The sequence below is a fragment of the Arachis duranensis genome, chromosome 4 (genome assembly GCF_000817695.3).
Source record: "Arachis duranensis cultivar V14167 chromosome 4, aradu.V14167.gnm2.J7QH, whole genome shotgun sequence".
Taxonomy (NCBI): Eukaryota; Viridiplantae; Streptophyta; class Magnoliopsida; order Fabales; family Fabaceae; genus Arachis; species Arachis duranensis.
This window is the reverse complement of record NC_029775.3, coordinates 103,201,229-103,223,694: the sequence shown is the minus strand read 5'-3', so window position 1 is coordinate 103,223,694 and position 22,466 is coordinate 103,201,229. Positions and strand designations below refer to the sequence as shown.

The following is a 22,466-nucleotide window of genomic DNA, read 5'->3' as shown; positions in this document are numbered from 1 at the left end:
AATTTCACATCTAGCTACATATATTTGTTCACTAAGATCTAACAAACACATACTAAAAGTCTTCTCATTAATGATTTTATTAAATTTAAATTCATCTTAGAGTAGAGTTAAACGCCTTGAATTTTAGTTCAAGCATTTTGGCTCTACCTTCAAACAAAGGATTCTTTTTTCTAGCATTTAAATAAATAGAGATTCATTTTTCTAACATTTTGGCTCTATATTTTCTGTTTTATCAGAAGTAGGAAAGAAAAAGACACTTAATAAGTAAGAATTTCATATAAGGAAAAAAAATTCACTTCCCGAAAGAGACTTCAAAGGCCTAAATTGTAAAGCAAAGTAAGGTGGGTGGGTTAATTCTGATGAGTTTAGAAAATGCTGTTTGTCAGACCCATAACCCATTACCGTGTATATAAATGTTTGAAAAAAGCAAAAGCAAAATAAATCAAATAATTCTCGACAACCAAGCAACAAATTTAAGGCAGTTCTACTTCAAGATTGTGATAAAAGCATACTTATCAGAGCAGTTCTACTTTAACTCATTATGACTTACAATAACAGCTTGTGTTCCTGAATCAAGCTCTTTTCCTTTTCATCCAGTTCGAGTTGCAACAAACACATCAACTTGTGACGGATTTTCTTTGTTCTCATTCATCTCATGCTACAAGTAAGGGAGAAGAGTATTAAAAATGACCAAAAATAATATTTATCTTGTTTTAAGATAGTCATTATACAAGATAAAATCAGAAATGGATGCCTAATTTAAGGTGTTGAGATTACAAGAACCAAATTGCGGTGTGTTTGTCCATGTGTATAGCTTCAAGTTTTGTTCATTCTTCTGATGAACATACATAATGGCATTGAGACACATATAGAGTAGTAGTAAAAATAGCACTAACCTGTTGCCAAAAGAAGCATGCAACTCAGTGATGATGGTTTCCTCTTCAATAGAGATGTTTTCTCTTTTGAGATAAGCTCTCCAATAGTTTGATCTATTTCAATCTAAAACTCTTGCCACATCTTAGTAACCCTTCATGATTAAGAAGAAGAAGAATAAGAGGCTGATAATGAAAGAAATGAAAAGAATAATAGAGATGGAAGCATGCATATATACCAGCATTGTTAGGCAAAGCCCTCCAAGAACCTTTTCCATTGGCTTGAATGTAGTTGGTCAAGATTTAATTTGATCCTCCTCTTTTGTCCAACGGCCTTTCTTGAGTCCCACCTTGTCACAACAGGGAGCCGTTTTCATCTTTCTAGTTATGCCTCCTGCAACTACAATAATAATATAATGAAATTGGAATTATACCAATTTAGGACAGGAAGGATGGCAAAGTGGGAAACAAGTAACAACAAATAGTATGGTGGCTAAGGTTAAGAGTGTGAAAAATGGGAAACAAGTAACAACAAATTCCTACCACAATTTTTGCCACCAAATCTAAAAACACTTTACATGAACACAAATCTAGGTGGTTTCCAACAAGGACCAAGAAATAAAAGCTAGATAATATTCATCCCTGCATCCAAAATCACTGATCCACAGGACTCTCCAAAAACACTAAAAGCCTGTAACAATAATAGAAGATCAGGGGGAGAAAATTATGTTAGTAATTCCAACCATTTTTTTTAATTCCAACTCTGAATAGTGCTATATTTTTTCCATTCCAAATAATAATAATAATAATAAAGGTTTAGGGAATAGTACTAGAATAACATACATGCTTTTAGAGTCTTCCAATCAAAGAAATTTCGCTCCTTAATTAGAGATACTTGACAAGCAATAAAAGTACACTTCTTAAATATTAAAGTCTAAAAACCAATGCCAGCCAAATCAGTTTAAGAAATCATATAATACAGTAATCAACCATTTCCGTTTGAATACTAAACTCTGATTTTCTTTTTCCTCTTAAAGAGTTATATTTAGAGACCCTACTAATGCATTCACTTTCAAGCATATATGATAGTAGTAGTAACGTGTAACGCTAGAAGACAGAGTTCAAAATCAAATAAAACCAGAGGAGAAACTTCAGATTCTTTTGGAGCCTTGCCTAACAACATATTGCCCCTGCATAATTAAATAGAAGATTATATTAATTTAATTTAACACAACATCATTTGCCTCTACTCATCCCCTTCTCTATACTCTATACTAGAGTCATTAACACATAAATTAAGTTTATTCTTCATGCATATATATTTATTCAGAGACCCAAGTTGAGTGCAGCTTTCACGTCCAGCCTCCATGCAAAGCCACCACTTTCCAATCTCCAAACATCACACGGAACCATCTTCGTGCACTTCTCGTTCCACCACGTGTACTGCAGTCTCACCCCGCAGGTAAAAGAAACCTATCCATTGTAGCTGCAAACACCATTCTTGGTGAATTAATATACTCCAAAGACACCTTGTGACTCAAGAAACATGAATCCTATTTGAAGTTAGTCAAAAAAGGAGATAATTTGAAACAAATAGATGGAAGTTAATAATAAAGCACCTTTGTTTTTCTCTGTTCGTGGAGGACTTCTGGCAAACACTTGGTGGGTAGCCAAATAGATTTTGAGTCATGGTCATATGTTAATCATAATTCAGCTGAAAGTAAAGAAATTAGAACACTTAGGCAAAGAAAAATCACCTTTTGTGAACGTAATTGGAAGCATGGCGAAAAACTTAGCGCTAACTCAATTGAACTGAAAGAATTCCCAGCCAACTCCAACACCTACAATAACAATGAATCCACTGTTAACTTTCCAAATTGAGATTCCACCAACAATAATTAAATTCCAAGCCCTAAAATTGCCATCATTTAGTGATTAAATCAGAGGCAGATAAATATATCATAACAATAAAAAATTGTAGTGATTTTACAGGACCAGAATTAATTAAGCAGTAATTTCTCATCAAAGAAGAAAAAATTGCAGAACCAAAATTTCTCATCAACTTCAGCCATAAGAAAATAGAACAAAGCAAGGAGCCTACCTATGATGCACCACGGCGGTGCAGAGCAGCTCAGCACCCAGCCAGGAGCCAAGAAGCTACCAAGAGCAGAAGGCGACGAGAAAATTGGAAGCGAGAAGACCAAAAATCAGAAGCTTCAAATGTGAGCAGCGATGAACAGATGGCGATGCGAGCAGGGACGAAACCAACGGCAAGGTGAGGCGAGCAGCGACGAACACGGTGGAGACGCCAACAGCGACGAACCCAAAATGCAAAGAGAAGTAACCAACACAGTGCGAAGAACAGAGAAAGAGATAGAGGTTTAAAGTCCTTCCATTAAGAAGAAAGCAACAAGATGAGATGAACTATGTTGAAAATTAAATAGAAATGAATGATGATCATCAGATAAATATGCTTAAAAATCTCAAAACCTTTTATGTCTGAATTAATTATTAGTTCCACAATATAATGAGAAGCATGATTATTCTAACCAGTTTCATTTTCTATATAACTCATATACCAAATATCCATTAGGGACATGCAAACAAATCCAAACAAGCACTTACAAAACCTACACTCTTTGACTATAGCATTGGAACTAACCAACACAAATAAAATAGTTACAACTTATAATAGTTACAGCATAGCAACAAGGTGCAGAACAAGCTAATTAAGATAACACCTAAAATTAATTATAAATAAAATCAAACAATTCATGCATGCATATAACTCATCAAGTCCAAGTAATCAAACAAACTAGCATAAAAAACTTAGAATTCTTATTATTACTTTATAGTTTAGAATTTAGACATAAACTAAAAGAACTTAGGCATATAACTTCCAACATCACAATCTTACCTGTTCACTGTGACCTTGTGGAAAGTAGACAATTCGGTTTTGAACAACTGGTAAAGAAAAAAGGGGACCAGCACATGCATGCCAAAGTTCTGAATCCAAAATGCACTTTTCTCCTGTAAAGAACAGCCATCACAATGCCATGAATATCCAACAGAATGTTCATAACTGCCTTCAACAATCAATTTGGATGTTATTTCTGCTACAATGTTTGTACTTCTCCTCATATTTCTTGCTTAACAACTCTGCCTATAAAATAGCAGCAACTGAGAGTTTATTCTTCCAATTACTTAAACTTCAAATTAAATGACATATTTAAAGACAAAAGGAACATACCTCACATTTATCCGCAGATAGCCTTTCTGTAATCTAATTGAGTTACATGAAATTCCTAAAACATTAAGGAAAAGAAAAACAAGGTCACATTTCTCACTATTTTTGCATAAGTAGCTACTTCTCCCAATTTAGAATACGGAGGAGTGGAGCAGAATTCAGCGCGAGAGAACGAAGAACAAGGTGTGAGCAAAAGAACATAGCGGAGCAGAGCTAACCTCGGCGCGAGCAGAAGAACATGGTGGAGTAAAGCAGAACTCGACGCGAGGAGAAGAACACGGCAGAGAAGAAGAACATGGCAGAGTATAGCAGAACTCGGCAGAGCAGAGAGAAACGCAGAATGCGTGCATCGGTGTTATGAAATTGGGGAAATTGTGTTAGGGATGGGATTAGGGATTTAGGTTTATTCATGATTTTGATTTTGAACGCCATCCAAGCGTACGTCTGGGAGAGATCGGAAACCAACGCGCCTCTACAATCAACCATGAAACTCACACGCACCGCCCGAGCAAGCCTCTATGGAGCTGGCGCATCCACTCGAAAGAACCTTCTAGGACAATGGCGAGAGAAAGGAATGCAGAACGTGAGTCAATGTAGTCAAATTGGGAAAATTGAGCTGGGGTTAGGATTTTGATTCTAAGATAGCAGGATTTGAGTTCTGTTTCTAAGTAATAAACTAATAGGAGTGAGGAGTGATGAATCAATTATTGCTTGTGTTTTCTTTCCTGTTTTTGGTTTCGGGGGAATTAAAATATCGGGCTTGCTACATATACAAGCAATAAGGCCTTACAAGTGTTACAAGCCCCCAGCCCACAAACATTCCACACGCGCTCTAATTATATTGAATGGAGCGTAACATTCACGCGCTCCCACTCAAATGGTTGCGCTTCTCTTCGTGTAAACCGCCCATTAATGGCAGACTCTTCCACTTCTTCCACTTCTCAAAGCCATTCAGAGAAAACGCAATCCTTCCATTTTCGAGCAACATTTGAAACTCAAGATATACAACTCGTCGCTAACATTCGAAAACTCCATCAACACACCATAAAACTCTCGATCAAGAATCTCCAGAGAAAACAAAGGTACGTTACATTACCATTCCTGTATATTTTCCAAATTTCGAACTAGGTTTTACTGTTCTTCTATGTTGTTGTACGTTTTACTGTTCTTCTTGCTCTACGTCTCATTTTACAGTTTATAATATTCTAGGTTTTACTATTATTTTTGCTTCTATGTTACACTGTTCTTCTTCATTCTTGTAGGTGTTACTGTTCTTGTTGTTCTAGTTCTTCTGGTAACTGATTTTTGGGGGTATATTCCGTAGTTTGGTGGGTGTATATGGAGTAATTTGTTAGGTGTATATGGCATAAAATGTTGGGTGTATATTTCTGAACTGATATACTGTAATAGTCAGAACTTGCTTATATTTGCTTGTCCATGGGTGTATATTGCTTGACCTTGTAATGTTGCTTGATATTGATGCACGTTTGAGTGATACCTGACTGATATATATGGGTGTATCTGAATCATATCTATGAGTGTATCTGATTGATATATATGGGTGTATCTGAATCATATCTATGGGTGTATCTTACTGTCATCAATGAGTGTATCTGACTCATATATATGGGTGTATCTTACTGATCTACTGATATATCTTACTGTTACTATTTTACTCATATTGTATATTTTCCACATTTCAAAAACGAAGAACTAGGTTTTACTGTTCTTCTACGTTCTTCTAGGTTTTACTGTTCTTCTTGTTCTAGGTCTCATTTTACAGTTTTTAATGTTCTACTTGTTCTAGGTTTTACTGTTATTTTTGCTTCTAGGTTATTCTGTTCTTCTTAGTTGTTCTAGGTGTTACTGTTCTTGGTGTTCTGGTTCTTCTAGTAACTGATTTTTGGGAGTATATTGCGTGATTTGGTGGGTGTATATTGAGTATTTTGTTGGGTGTATATTTCTGAACTGGTATACTGTAATATAGTCAACAGTTGTAACTGTTCTAATATTTGCTTGTCCATGGGTGTATATTGCTAGACCTTGTAATGTTGCTTGACCTTGTATATTAATGCATGTTTGAGTGATATCTGACTGATATCTATGGGTGTATCTGACTCATATCTATGGGTGTATCTGAATCATATCTATGGGTGTATCTTACTGATATCTATGGGTGTATTTTTCATTTCAGAAAAAATGGCAGGCAGAAACCAAGCTGAAAAAATGTAAGAACAAATATATGTCTTAGATGAAATCAGTTTTATATAATAGAAACATATCTGACTATAATTTTGCTTTGTTTACAGCAAACCAAAGACCTTAAGTGTGCAACACATTTGTTAAGTGAGAAATTCAGAAACATGAGCGAGGAGAAGAAAACAATTGTTAGGGATTTGGGATTTAGTGGCTTGATGCACATCCCGCCACTAAGGGTGCATCACCAAATTATCAGATAGATTCTAAGGATATTGACACTGATTAATGTAAATGTTATATAGTCCTGTAACAAATTGAACACATGTTGTAAAAAATTTTCAATTATAATCCAGTTTATTGTAAAATTTCTTTCAATAATTAAACTCTCTCTGCTGTATTCAAAATGTATGAATTACAGGTACCATAATATGAAGGAAAACATCAAACCAAATGTATACCCATAACCTGCCATTTTTTACACCCAAAGAAAGTTGAATATACACCCAAAATTCTATCCCCCTGATGCTTTATCCCTAAAATCCTGAACCCTAATCACTTAAAACCTAAACCCTAACCCCTAACCCGTAAACCCTAAAACCTAAACCGTAAACCCTAAAATCCTAAACCCTAATACCTAAAACCCTTACATCGTTGTAAAAAAAACAGTATTTTATAAGATAAAAACAAGATTCTGAAGTATATATATGTATATATATGTAAAATATGAAATACAAGAAAATTCAGAAATACACCCAAAAGAACACTGCTTTTACACCCAAAAGAATGCATGCTCTCGCTCCTTTGTGTGCTTCTCATCCCTGTCCAGAAGTGGTGATCCAGATAGATTGAAACCCATATATGACGATCTTCATAGAGATCTGTAGAATACACCCAAACACAGACTATAAATACACCCGAAAAAAAATTAAATTTACACCTCTGCTGCAGATTTTAAACAAACATTACCTGAAAGCCACTTGTTGTTCACAAGACCAAAATTCAATAGAAAATCATTTCAATTCCTATCAAATGAGTCTTTAAGCACACCCACGCTTCTCGCACTTCTCTCGTAATGTAATTCCTCACATCCTTTTCAATAAAATTTAACTCGCGATGACCCCTGACAGCCGCAACAAATGATTGGTAAGTTTTGCTTAGTCTAATACCAGCCTCCTCGTTATTCTCTATTGTACGACGAATGGACATGCTTAGTTCCCTGTGCTGTTTGAGATATTTTAGATTTTCATTTTTCCTCTCTGCTACATGTAATCAATTGGTTCTTAATCTCGTTTTCCTTCCTATTTGTGCTCTGAACTCTTGTAGAAAACCCTGCAGCCTTGGCGTAGTTCCTGTAAACTTTTCCAGCATCTTCAAGGGTGGTAAAGGTCATTCCAACCTTGGGAACAAACTGGTCATCAACAACAGAGAGAGGCTGCAAAATACACCATGTCAAAAACTAAAAATACACCCAATCATGTCTGATATAATACACCCGAACCGCAACAACTCAACTAAAATGACAATAAAAGCCATAAACTGTAAATACACAGGCTGCAGAATACACCATGTCAAAAACTAGAAACACCCAATCGTGTCTGATATAATACACCCGAACCACAACAACTCAGTTAAAATAACAGAAAAACCAGTAAACTGTAAATACACCCACACTTCCCTCAAAAATACACCCAAAAAAGTTCTTATCTACACCTGATCGTCTGCTATAAATTCCAGAAAATTAGTCAAAACTAATACATTACATTCAATCCACAGATTTATCTTCATGCGTTAGTTTGACAGTCAATGTTCACGAATTATTCACCTACACAATGCTATACAAATTACTGCAACAAAATTCATAGTATCAAACCTCAGGAACTTCGTTAGATTCAAATTCATAATCCACTTCGCTTGGATTCAGCTGACAATCTAAGGTTGAATCATCTATTATCTTCAAAACGAGTTCAAACTTTGATTTCAGAAAACAAAAAATCAAATAGAAAACGAAGCTGGAGTTACAGAGAGAGGAACTAATGTAAATGACGAAGAAGAAACGAGTGAGAAAGGAGGGGAAAAGAACGATCGAAGAAACCAGGAAAAGCTTCGCGAGAAGAAGAACGAGCAAATCTGCAAATAAGGAAAACGAAGAAGGAAACAAATCTTTTAAATTTGGTAGTTATATATAGCGCGTGTATACGACGTAGCCATTGGAGCGCGTTTTAGGTTTTAGGGTGTTAAGTAACTTGTAAAGCATACAAGTCGTTAGCGCTTGTATGCAGAGCTTTTCTGTTAAAATATTTGGAGGGAATTAAAATTTGGATGAAAAAAATTTAAGCAACGCTTTTCACCAGAAATTTATTATATATTTAAAAGCAACTCTTATAAAGCGTGATATATAAATATTATAAATGTTGTTTGTTTAATTTATTAAAGCAACATTTTTTATATGTTTTTAAAATTAATAAAAAATAACACCTATTAACAAAGTGTTGTATTAGTCTTATTTTTTTGCTATAAATTTTAAGTGATGTTTTTAACCACTTTAAACAACACTTTTTAAGTGTTATTTATCGCACATGTTGCAATAGCTCAAAAATGTTGTAGTGCATGGTGACTGTTGTCCGTTCTACTTGTGACAGACTCCCTATTAACTGGGAGGCCAAGTATATGTGTTACGTCTTCCAATGCTACAGTCATTTTGTCTACTGGAAAGTGAAACGTGTGGATTTTAGACTTTTATCGTTCCACCAAAATACTAAGAAGTGCAAAATGACCTCTCATTTTGTCTTCTCGCAAAACGTGGTGAAACCTAATTAATAATTAATACTAGCACCACTACAAGTATCTCGTTAAAGATTTCTGGTAAATCAAATATTTTGAACAACAAATTTTCGATCGCCTACAAAAAAAATTATTATTAATATTACTTGATAACTATAATTAATGTTAATAATAACATTAATAATAATATTAATAATTAGCTACAAAAATAACTGTCACAACAATAATACTAATATATTAATAATAATAGTTAATAATATATTCAAAAGATAATAATAATAATAATATATCATTATCATTGAGTTCTTCCAAATAACAAACATTATTATTAACATGTTCATAATAATAAATTATTATTGTCATGTATAAACAATATAAAAAGTTAATAATATCCTAATGATAATAATAATTACTCATCTTTAACGAAAACAACAACAACGTTAATAATAATAATAATAATAATAATAATAATAATAATAATAATAATAATAATAATAATAATAAACAACATAATAAACTAGCAGTTAAAATACAAATAAATAAAATATAAATAAATATATTTATTTATCATAATAATATAAAAAACACTTATCTATTAAAAATGATTCAAATATTTAATTATATGTTTTTGAGGTAGTGTAAAATTACGAATCATTTTTTTTCTAATTTTACTCCCTCTCTTTTTTATTATTCTTCTTTCCCTTCCCTTGCAACCAAACCCTAAAACCCTCCTCCCTTGTAAACCAAAATGCTAAACCTTCTCCAAAATGAAACAACCACACTTTTTCTCCTTGAACTTGCGTTTTGCGTTATATAAAGTCTCTCTTTCATATTTTTTCTACAACACTTGTTAGACATTCAACTCAGCTCTCTGCCAATTGCAAGTTGCGATTTGCTTCTGCCCACCTGCCAAAAATAGGTTGCATTTGGACAGTTCCAAAGTAGTCAAACGTCGATCTTGTCTACATGCACGGGACATGAAACACGTTTCGGCAGCTACTTTTTCTTCTATGTTAAACGCAACTTGCGTTTTGCAACAGTCTTTTTTTTTTTTCATTCAAAACGTGACTTGCGATTTGCAGGTCACTGAACATGCAGATCCACATATGTGGATAACACACCATACGCCAATATATTTGGATAACACTATTTTTTATTCTATTTTTAAATTAATTTCTTTTAAATTTTTTTACAATAGACAATATATACATTTTTCTGTTTTCTTTTTATATTCTAATATTAAAAATAAAAATATATTTAGAATAATTAAAATTTTTAACATATAAATATTACATTGCTAAAAAATATAATCATAAAAAATATAAATTAATTCAATACTGACTAAATACTAAATTCATTTAACAAATAGTAACAGAGATAATTTTGTCGAACAAATCTAATTTCTAATGAATATTAAATTATTTTTTCATCATTAGATATATTTTGTAATAAAAAAAGGATTTATTCTTTTATATGTATAATGTATATATTGTAGTCTCTTATTCCCCCATTTAATACTAGTGAAATGTAAATCGGTGTTTGATTTAGTACAATAATAAATTTATATGTCTTGATACAATAAAAACGTGGATAAATTAGAACACAACATATAAATTATATTTTTTACGTCAATAATTAATTTATTTTTAATATGTATTATATCAATTTTTACTAAACTATCCTTATACTTTAATAAAAATAAAAAATATTTTTTATTTAATTTTATGTTTTTATTTAATAAAAAATATATTGGACAAAAACTACCTTAATCTTTTTAATGTAGTCAATTTCAATTAACTTTAATTTTATGTTTGAAACTATTTAAAAATTAAAACAAAAAAATATATAAACAAAAACAACAAAGTCTTATCTCACTAAATGGGATCAGTCATATAGATTAAACGATGTCATTAAGCTCTACCATGTATAATGTCTATAGGTGTGTTTGTTCGCTTTGCGCCTATTTGTCTTTGGCAAAGAAGAAGAAGAGGGATCTTGTCAATGGTGCTGTAGGTGGATTTGTTGTTGGTGCAACTGTTCTGGGTTACAAAGATAGCCTTCTACTCCAAACTATTTATCTATGTTAGACCATAATTTGCATATGTTAAATCTATATTTTGAAATCTCACTTATGGAATGGGGCCGCTGATTTGTCGATGAAAATGGTGAACAAAACTCAATGATGCTTTGATGATTTTCACCTATAATCCAATTAGATGCGATAATGAAGTATCATATAAGGAAATCCAGTTCCTTTGTGACTGGACTAAGTATGCATGATATTGCTTTTCTTATTTTTTGTTTCATTTTGACATCATAAGGTCTGAGATTGGTCTTGATCATCTGCAGGAGCTATTTGTATATATGATCACACATGTTGGTGTGATAAACTGATGATTATTTGGCATGATGCTGATGATTTTGGCAATTAGGGGTCTTAAGGAGCAAGGTCGCCTTGGACGATCGTTTGGTATTACCATATGTAAATGAAGAATTAAGATCACAGATTTACTTAAAGGAGAGCAATGAGTAATCAAAATCACAAGAAAATAATATCAGTGGTAAGTCCAGTAGATAGTATCACTAGTTTCCTGGCTGCCTAAGGAAAATGTGAAGATGTAAATTCATTATCTATTTTATTTTATTTTATTTGTTATCTCTGACTCACTCTTCTCTTTCTTTTGCCTTTGAATAAGGTGTCAGATACTATATTGAAGAAACTTGAGGGCAATCCCAAAATTTATATTTGGGATGGACAAGGTAAAGATTTATTCAGGAGGTTTAGATTTGGTTGTTAAGAAATTTGTTTTGATAGTAAGCTCTGACAGTTCAATTGGTTTGGCTTACCTAACCACTAAATAATTTTACTGAAAACTCAATTTTAATTTCTGGCATACCTTTTCTCACAAGAAAATAATTTCATTCCTCACGCAGGAAGCCTGTTTATATTATCGGAGCTGAGAGGTGGAAATGAAAGTTCACAGAATTCCACAAATCATTGAGAGAAAGAGGGGTTGTTAGGCTTTTTACGGGTTCTCAACATGTAAGTTATTCTATTACTTATCTATCAAATTCAAGGGTTGAAAATTATTCAAAAGGATTATATATATATTGGCATTGTTTTTGTTGGCATTCCATTGCCACTGTTTCATTGGTTATGTTTCCTTAAATTTCAGATATCAGAAAGTTGGATCTATCCACCCCTGAATGACACTGCCTGAAGTTTGAATGTTTCAAATAATTTATTCATTAATTTCATTTGATCTTGATGTTAATTTTTTTACTTTATATTCCTGCAAATTTCTGTTTTAATTATTTAGTGTCAAATTATTTTTATTCTATTTTATTTAATTGGTTTAAAATGACAGCAATGCTTTATTATGTTATTGAAGTGTTTACTCATGTAAATGTTCTGTCATATAAAAAGCAAAACACCGTTTGGGAGATACTCTTTACATATCAAAATTAGACTATACTTTTCTTTGGAATTAATGAGAAAAAAGCATAATAATTAATAAGGATTTGCTTAGCATACGATTATAAAATGTAACTCGAAGGCCTTGTTTGTCGGCATGAAATTGTAAACTTTTATTTTTCTAAACACTAACAAATCATTAAAAGCAAATAACAAAATATAGACGCTTGAAAAATTATTTTATAAGTGTAGCTTGAGAAATTAATTTAAAAAATGAACAACATTCAGGGCTATGTTCTTTTAGGACTATTGTATAATTGCATCTGTTATTGAATAAGTAATTCTGTCAATAAATTTACAATGCTGCAAAAAAAAAAAAAAATTAATGAACTGATTCTACATGATTGGAATCACCTATAGCTGATTTGGACAAACCAACCTATAACAATGCATAAATGAAGCACAAGAAGCAACATTCAAAATACTAAATGTGCGGCAAGAGAATTTACATAGGAAAATATACATCTTAGTTCTTTGCTCCCACAATGTTTATATAAACTATAAGATCACTATGTTTATCAGCTTGTTAAGTCCTTCATGTGAAGAAGTGCTGCCACTTAGTTCTCCAGCATTCACATATTGGCTTCTTCCAGTGCCAATATTTGAAGACACATTAACTGACGAACCACCTATGGATAACAAATTTTAAGACTGAATAAGCATTACAATAATAAATAACATAGCCCCAACCCCCAAGCAATGAAAAATACAGCTAACTTTATCATGGCATCCTATAATTCTCATTCTTTCCAGAAATTAATTAAAAGAAAAGTTTCAGTTAGTTAACAATAAAGGTTTCATTTGAACTACAACCGCTAACAGATACATTATGCTTAGGCCTTAAGCTATGGCTACAAGACATTGTTGGCTTCAAGAATAAAAAAATTTCTTGGTTGGAATGGAATACGAACAACTTAGGAGCTTCAAGTTTATATAACATCAGCTATCAACCAAGTATTATTGGATCTGAATGAAACAGATCACTTAAAACAGCAAAAAAAGGGCACAAATGTCACTTTAAACTTATGTGATTTCAGAATTGACATTAGGCATATGAACAAAAACACATCGGATCCAAACACAAATCATAAAGAAACAAATATGAAAACTCACGAATACACACGCACACACAACATTCACATACAAATGAACTGGATTTCCTTATATGATACTTCACTATCACATCTAGTTAGATTATAGGTGAAAGCCATCAAAGCATCATTGAGTTTTGTTCACCATTTTCATCGACAAATCAGCGGACCCGTTCCATAAGTGAGATTTCAAAATATAGATTTAACATATGCAAATTATGGTCTATCAGAGATAAATAGTTTGGAGCAAAAGGCTACCTTTGTAACCCAGAACAGTTGCACCAGTAACAAATTCACCTACAGCACCATTGACAAGATTTTATTTTTAAATTATAAATCTAAAAAAATTTATGGTTTGAATTACAACTCTTGAATTGGACTAAAAATATTTAAATTTTAAATGTCAATTTCATTTTAAACATAAGTTCCATATAAATTGAGAGTATGTGTTGTCTCAAATCTTTTATTTTATTGTCCATTTCTTTAAATTTTAATGGTTTAATTATTCTGTATTTATAATTAGATTTTTATAATTTTTTTTAATTGGGTCTTTATATTGTTTTTAATTTTGTAATTAGGTCTTTTTTTAGTATAAAAAATATTTGAGTTAACTAACTATTTATCCATAAATTTAAAAGTATCCACAATTAAAAATCTAATTAGATCTTTGACCACATATTTTTTAAGAAAAATATTCTATTAATTTTAACGTTTTTAACATAAAAATAATCTAATTACAAAATTAAAAGTAGTATAAAAACTAAATTAAAAAAAAACAAATAAATATCTAATTATAAATTTGATAAAATTATAGAAACTAGTAGAATAATTCAACCAATTTTAATTATACAATTTTTAAAACCGCATAAATCAACACTAATTTCATATGAACTTGTTAATTTAATAATTCCTTCATTAATATAACCAACACAAAACCATGGTACTTTGAAGTTTGAAAGGATATATTTTTCATTCAAATTATTAAAGTGTATACAAACTATATACTATACTTTATCTTAAACATTATAACACCACATATCCTCACTAAGATTCTTATGCTTGATGCATCAAACATAAATTTACATGCTACTCGATAAAAATAAAATATATAGCATGTTTCGAATAAAGAAATTCACTGATCGGGACATATGAAAATATTGATTTATCTTTCTATGTTTAACGTATTAAGAAACAAATGAAACAATACATTGTGGTGCATCAATGTTGAAACAAGAAAGGAAAATGCATTGACGCGATTGACCAAGAAAATGGGGAAAATAATTGGAAGAAAGTTGTTTCTTGAATTAGCTAATTGAGCTTTAGCAGTTTAGCAGATTTTTGCTTACCTGATGAAGAAGGAGAAAGAGGAGGAAACATCCTCGCATGTTCTAAAAGCTGTTATTGCAGTGGCAATTAATAGAAACAGAAACTTAAACTTGTCTTTCATACTAAACTAACCAAAATACAAGCATTAATAAGCACTAAGCAGTCGAAGTAGTTTCGTCATTAGTTAGAATCTGCAACGAACGAACTATATGGGTTGTTTTTGTTTCGGTGGTGGGGGAAAGAAGAATGGTCAGGAGAAAGTAGATAATAAGAGAGATGCACGTACAACAAAAACTAAAACTACAACTAATTCCACTACTGCTCCAAAATCAAAATCTCATAGAAGCGGTAGCCGCGGAATCAAAGACGGTGGCTTAGTTATTATGACAGCTCCTGCCTTCGGTAACACCGCAACTACTTCTGCCGTTTGTGGTGGCAGAGGGGGTGACGGTGGAGGTCATGGCGGTGGTGGTGGAGTTTGTTGTGGTGGCTGCGGCGGAGGAGGTTGTGGCGGTGGCTGCGGTGGTTGTTGAAGTTTTATTTTGAATAGGTGAGGTTAGGCTAGTCCGCCGGCGGCTATGGAGAAGGTGGGTTTGAGTAGCTGATAGGGTTCAGTGTTGATCTGTCTTTAATTTTTTCTGTCTCTGTATTTTGAAATTGGTTTCAAACTTCCTTTGCTACCAAACTATTTATGTTTGATGCATAAGCATAAGAATCTTAGTAAGGATACGTCGTGTTATAATGTTTAAGATTAAGTATAGTATATACTTTGTATACACTTTAAAAAAAGCCAAAAAAAAAAAAAAGCAGTTGTGCAAATTATTCCTTAACAGAAATATACGTTTGGAAGGAATAGATAATTCAGAAGGTTGGTCAAACTGAAGGCAGAAGAAATATAGCAAATAGCAATTGAGATTAGCATTTATTTTGCCATTTCCTTTTCATTGGCCTCATACAACAAATAGTATGCAGTTGTGCAAAGATGAAATAACAACTATTCTTTTCCAAGAAATCAACTATCTCAGCTTTTTCAATATCACTTGGTAAAAAGCAATTTTCCTGAATTCAGCTAGATAAAAGTAGGAAATGTTTACCCAAAGGGCGCTCCATCCAGATCAGTTGAGATAGTACTGCAAAGAATCAAAGAAATGCGCTTAAGAAATATAATTTGAACTTTAGACTTCGAAACCAAACAGTTAAATGATAGAGAACTGACTAGACATAACACATTAAACACGGATAAGCAACTGCCCAATACTCATAAGGCAATTCCCTTGATCTTAGTGTGAAAATGGTCAAGTATTTTGAGGTATTGTCATAAATTTTTTCCTGATTCATTTTTTCATCAATATAAAAGACGATGACATATGAGAAACCTGAAACTAAAACGTCATCGATTTTCAATTTAAGGTGGTCAATGCACATCATCTATGGTTTATGTTTGTCATTACTCTTAAGTCACTGCACATAAAAAACAGAAACTGAACAATAATTATACTATTACAATAAAGCATATACCAACACAAAAGGGTGTAATAAATCATATAGAAGTATGAGATAAAAGAAATAATTAATCAGAGAATCACAAAAACCTTATTTGGACATTCCTCCTAGGAACTTGTTTAGTGTGGCAAGCAATGCAATGAGGGATATTGAAAGGATATCCTGTGAAGCCAAGCCAATTTCTGATCTATGTAGAGCCTGAATTGTAAAGGGTGGCAAGAAAGTTGAAACTTTTAGTGCAAGCTAAAGAGGAGGATCACAAATTCACCACACTCACTACACTATAGCATTATTTAAGGAAACAATAAAGATTGATTGAATAGAACAATATAGAGAATATTAATAACAACTCCAATTGCCGATAATACCCTTTAGCAGTAAACATTGCAACTAATAAGGGCCGGGGCACTCCGGACACTCTCTATCTGCGACCCATTCAGGCCCTGCCGGGATTCATTGTATCCCCTGCTATCTCATTTATGGATTCTGATCCCTCAATCTTTTCTGTTTCACCCCCCTATCTCATTTCAACTAATAATTAAATATTTTTAATTTTTAGTGTTTTAGTAAATTTGTAATAGTAAAATTAAAAAACTAAAAAAATAAAAATAGAAACATCTTTTTCAAAAGTTGCCATTTATATCTTTTTTTGAAAAGATTTTTGTTTTTTTTTTGGTGACTTGAAAAGATTTTTGTTTTACCTTAAAATAGATGTTTTAACATTATAAATAAAAAAACTTTTTATATTATTGAATCTGATCCAAACATAACTGATAAATAAAAAGATATTTTTATATGAAATATTCAAACATAAAATTATTATTATTTTTTAAAAAAAATCTTTTAAAAAAATTACTTAAAAAAAGTATATTTTTAGAAGTTCACACAAACAATAATTTGAACTTGTTTCTACTAGAAATAGAGGTAGTTAAAGAGAAAAAAAAATTTGCAAAAGAATTAAGATTATAAATTTATTCTCCTATATTTTAAAAAATAGAACTATTGGGTGACCACATTAATTTTGTAACAATATCTAGCTAAACATCTCCAAACATGTTTTCTTTCTTATCTTACGCGATTAGTTTTTAGTGTATCTTTTTTTTCTTCTACATCTTTTTCCTCCAACTTCCTCTTCTAATCTACTGTGTTTTTTCCTTCTTCTCTTGGATGGATCTTCTATTCTTCTTCTACGTTTTCTCCTTTTCAAATATCTTTGTTTTTTCGAAAAATTTTATGAAGTATAAAAAAGAAAAGCAAAATAAAAAATAAAGAAAAAGATGAAATTCCTTAAATAAATAAATTTTGTGACGATAAATACATATATTTTTTGAAGGTAAATACAAATTTTTAATAATATTTTAATCCAAGATAAATGAACAATTATCTATTATCTATTATATAATTAAAATCAAGATTTTTCAATTATTAGCATGTATAACTCACGTAGCATGTTCTTGAAAGTTATTTTTTATTAACTTTGTCATTTGAATGTGTTAATTAATTAATAATTTAAAATATTTACATTTATTTATTATTATATCCTTTTTACAAAATATAATTGAAAACACTGAAAAAAAAACTTTAATAATATCCCCCTATTTTTTTTTTGGTGAACATATCCCCCTATTTTAATTTAAAACTAACTACCTTTTTAATTTTAAATTATAGGTCTCACAAAATTTATAGTTTGAATTACAACCCTTGAATTGGATTAAAAAAGTAAAAATATTTAAATTTTAAATCTCAATTTCATTTTAAACATAAGTTCTATATAAGGAAAGAGGATAGAGGAAAATAATAGGACTCGTCATTAGTTAGAATCTGCAACGAACGAACTATATGGGTTGTTTTTGTTTCGGTGGTGGTGGAAAGAAGAATGGTCAAGAGAAAGTAGATAATAAGAGAGATGCACGTACAACAAAAACTGAAACTACAACTAATTCCACTACTGCTCCAAAACCTAAATCTCGTAGAAGCGGTAGCCGCGGAACCAAAGACGGTGGCTTAGTTATTATGACAGCTTCTGCTTGCGGTGGCAGACGGGGTGGAGGTCATGGCGGTGGTGGTGGAGGTTGTGGTGGTGGCTGCGGCGGAGGAGGTTGTGGTGGTGGCTGTGGTGGTTGTTGAAGTTTTATTTTGAGTAGGTGAGGTTAGGCTAGTCCGCCGGCGGCTATGGTATCGTATGGCCGACGGAGAAGGTGGGTTTGAGTAGCTGATAGGGTTCAGTGTGGGTCTGTCTTTAATTTTTTCTGTCTCTGTATTTTGAAATTGGTTTCAAACTTCCATTGCTACCAAACTATTTATGTTTGATAAGAATCTTAGTAAGGATATGTGGTGTTATAATGTTTAAGATTAAGTATAATATATACTTGGTGGTATACACTTTAATAATTTGAATGAAAATTATATCCCTTTAAACTTATAGCTTCCGCCGCCGTCCATTGCGCTCTGGGGCCACCGCCACAGGGAGTAAGAAACTGCCTTCGTTCGCCGCGTTGTCGTCCTGCTCCAAGTCTCTCCCTGTTTCCTCTCACGGTCTTACCAATCACAGCTTCTTCCTTCTTCTGCTTAGCCCGTTTCATATGGCTGTCCGTGGTGGTTTCGTAGACTGTGGTAACTAAGAAGATTATAATTCTACTTCAATATTGGTTGCATGATGATGCAGAATTACGTAAGTACAAATTTTGTCCCATAATAGTATTTTCAAATTAAAATAAAATTATTACAATTTTTTTAAATAAAAAGTTTAATACAATAAGGTAGAGCATTTAAAAAGTTTAGAATCTTTATAGTATACAAATGGAAAGCTCATATGCTGACGTGGCGCTCATACGTTGAGTTACAAACTTCTGCCTAATAATTATAACAAACTTGAATTTAAATACTTGTATCTATCTTCTTCGTTCCTTATTTAGCTAACTAATCTTTATAGTAATACAAATGGGGAGCTCATTTGCTGATGTGGCGTTCATACGTTGAGTTTGGGAGTTCATTTGTTGACGTGTCGTCACTAGAAATTTTAAGATTTATATTTATAAATTATAAATTTATTTGCTTAAGTTGTTATTTTCAAATTTTAAGTTTAGGTTGTTTTACTTAGGTTATTATTCTTTAAATTTTAAATTATTTTATTTGTTTGGATTGTTTTACCTAGGTTGTTATTTTTTAAATTTCAAATTATTTTATTTAAGTTATTATTTTTTACATTTTAACACTATTTTTTAAAAATTTGTTAATTCTTTTTAGCATTATTTTTTAAAATTTTGTTGATTTTTTTTTTAAATTTCAGCTACATAAATTCTTTTAAAAAAATTTAGAGTTTTAAAAAAATTTACGTTAATTATATTTCGGTTGTTACATACTAATATTACTATAAAGATTTACGTTAATTTAGAATTTTTAAATTATTATTTGTTTACGTTGTTATTTTCAAATTTTAAGTTTGAGTTGTTTTACTTAGGTTATTATTTTTTAAATTTTAAATTATTTTATTTGTTTGGGTTATTTTACTTAGGTTGTTATTTTTTAAATTTCAAATTTGATTGACTTTTAATTTAAATTTAAATTAAAGTCAATCAAATTTAAAAAATTTTAGTTATGAGTCAACTATAAAAATATAAGTTATGAGAGATGTAAAGCACCACAATTTAAAGTACATAAATCCCTTTCTTTACATATATTCAAAATTTCTCTACTTATTCCAATTGCTGGTATTCACAAAATTACAGACATCAATCCTACCATCAACAATTTGTGTGTACGTATACGAGTGATACGGTTATGGACACTACCAAGTTACGGAAATTCTCCATTGCCATACTCAATTGAGATGGTTTGGCTCGATGAAGACGTGAGTTTTCTACTAATATTTTTCTATTTTATTTTAAATTTATATTATTTATATTTTAAATTTATTTTTATTTATTTCCATCTAATCATTCTTTGATTTTTGTTCATCAATTCTATTTTATTTTATTTTGCATGTTTTGTAGTCTTTGACAATGAGACAAAACAAGTTCTAAAAAAGAGCTGTGTAAAGATATTTGATCCACTCCTATTGGTAAGTTCTAACCAATATTTATTTCTAAAAATATTAGTGAAGATATTTTTAATGGTAATTTTTATATTATTTATTATTAATATATTATGTAATACCCTGCAGAATGGGATACACCTATACTTTTTCTTAACCTAATTGATAAGACCTTTTTCTTCATCGTTGAAGTTCAAATATCTGATAATCCATATTTTTCACCCTCTTATAAAGTTAAGAAGATGATTTTGTTCAAAAAATGAATCTTTTATTTATTTATTTTCTCAAAGTTAGATCTTTATTTTATTCAAAAAATATTATTGAGATAAAATTAAAGGTGAGAATGAAGTCTTTAATTTAACGTAGTATTTTGTACAGAATTTGTTACTTGAATTCTCCAATGAAGTCGCGGACAATGATGAATCCGAAGTGTTGAAAAATGCTATTACACCAGCCAAGCGACTATTCTCGGAGTCGGAAGATTCGAAGGTGCAAGGAGATACTTCAATCTGCAAGAAGATCAAGATTGAGAATGAAACTTGAGAATTTGGATGCACGTGTTTTAGAATCCCTTCTAAAGTCTATCTAATAGAATAATGTAAAGTATATGTTTGTTTTGATAGAAACATTATTTTTTCTTAAGTTGTTATTTTTCTTTTGGTTTTTTTCGATTTATATGTTTGGAATTTAGAATTTTTTTAAATATAAATTGAAGTTATTTGGTTATTACTTGTGGTTTTAATTTTGTGAGTTTTGACACTCTCAATACTCCTGAGTTCGATTATACGTATTTGGTAGACTTTGCATATCTAAATTTGTTGCAAAACATGTCAGATTACATATATTTTCAGAGTAGAGCAATTCTTGCACCCACACTTAAGAGTGTCGAGAAGGTAAACGATTTTGTCTTGACAATCTTTTCAGGGATGGAAAAGGAGTATTTGAGCTCTGACACAACATGTCAAGCTGATGAGAATGAAGATGTAAAACAAGAGTGGTTCACATCAGAGTTTCTAAATGACATCAAATGTTCGGGACTACTCAATCACAAGTTGACTTTGAAGCCAGGAGTCGCTGTAATGCTACTGCGAAACATAGACCAGACTTCAGGTTTATGCAACGGGACAAGATTAATAGTTAACAAACTTGGCAGCAACGTAATTGGAGCGACGGTAGTGAGCGGTAGAAATATTGGAGATAAAGTGTACATTCCAAGAAGAAACTTGATTCCTTCAGATTCAGGATTGCCATTTAGGTTCCAATGGAGACAATTTTCATTAACAGTATGTTTTGCAATGACCATTAACATGAGTCAGGATCAATCATTATCACATGTACGGCTTTATTTGCCAAAATCAATGTTCATCTATGGACAACTTTATGTTGCTTTGTCAAGAGTTAAGAGTCGCAGTGGCCTCAGGGTTTTAATTCTAGATGAAGACGGCAATCCAAAGTCATCAACAACAAATGTCGTGTTCAAAGAGGTTTTTAATAATATTTAGGTAAGAATAATATTATTTTCATTTTAATAGCATGTTATCATTTACACTTTTGTACAAATCTTTACTATAGATATAACTAATTTATCTATAACTCTTTTTTCAAATTTGAAATGAAATGTGTAACAAGGAGCACAACATCCAATGATTTTCTAATGAAGTTAGTAAGATATTAGTTTGTTGATAAATTTTTATTAGCTTTTTGATATAAAATTTAGGGTAAAATTAACATGCTATTATTACAGTTATATATGTTCTTATTTTTTTATCTCCCTCCTTATATGGTTTAAGAATATTATAAACTTCAAACTCTTCTATTTATATTTTACTTTGAATAAAGATAAAACAACATATTTAACACGTTTATTATATAACGATGATGATAGTGTTATACTAAATTTAAATATAAGCCCGTGCATCGCACGGGTTTAACACTAGTA

General features: G+C 31.4%; 1 protein-coding gene and 1 long non-coding RNA gene across 3 annotated transcripts; one reads left to right on the top strand and one right to left on the bottom strand.

The window, feature by feature from the left end:
- Window positions 1-2,193: 2,193 nt before the first annotated feature.
- Window positions 2,194-4,467, bottom strand: LOC107485407 (uncharacterized). 2 transcript variants are annotated; one of them, XR_008008592.1, is made up of 6 exons: window positions 4,338-4,467; window positions 4,123-4,177; window positions 3,790-4,035; window positions 2,974-3,261; window positions 2,630-2,713; window positions 2,194-2,425 (listed from the first exon to the last, which is right to left on the bottom strand). It is a non-coding gene; the product is annotated as an uncharacterized LOC107485407 (long non-coding RNA). The 2 variants fall into 2 exon arrangements; XR_008008593.1 differs by having other exon boundaries at window positions 2,194-2,358.
- Window positions 4,468-15,200: 10,733 nt separating this feature from the next.
- On the top strand, window positions 15,201-15,524 carry LOC107485368 (uncharacterized). The gene has a single exon (XM_016105895.1). It carries the CDS (start codon window positions 15,201-15,203, stop codon window positions 15,522-15,524), a length of 324 nt encoding a protein of 107 aa, XP_015961381.1.
- Window positions 15,525-22,466: the final 6,942 nt, after the last annotated feature.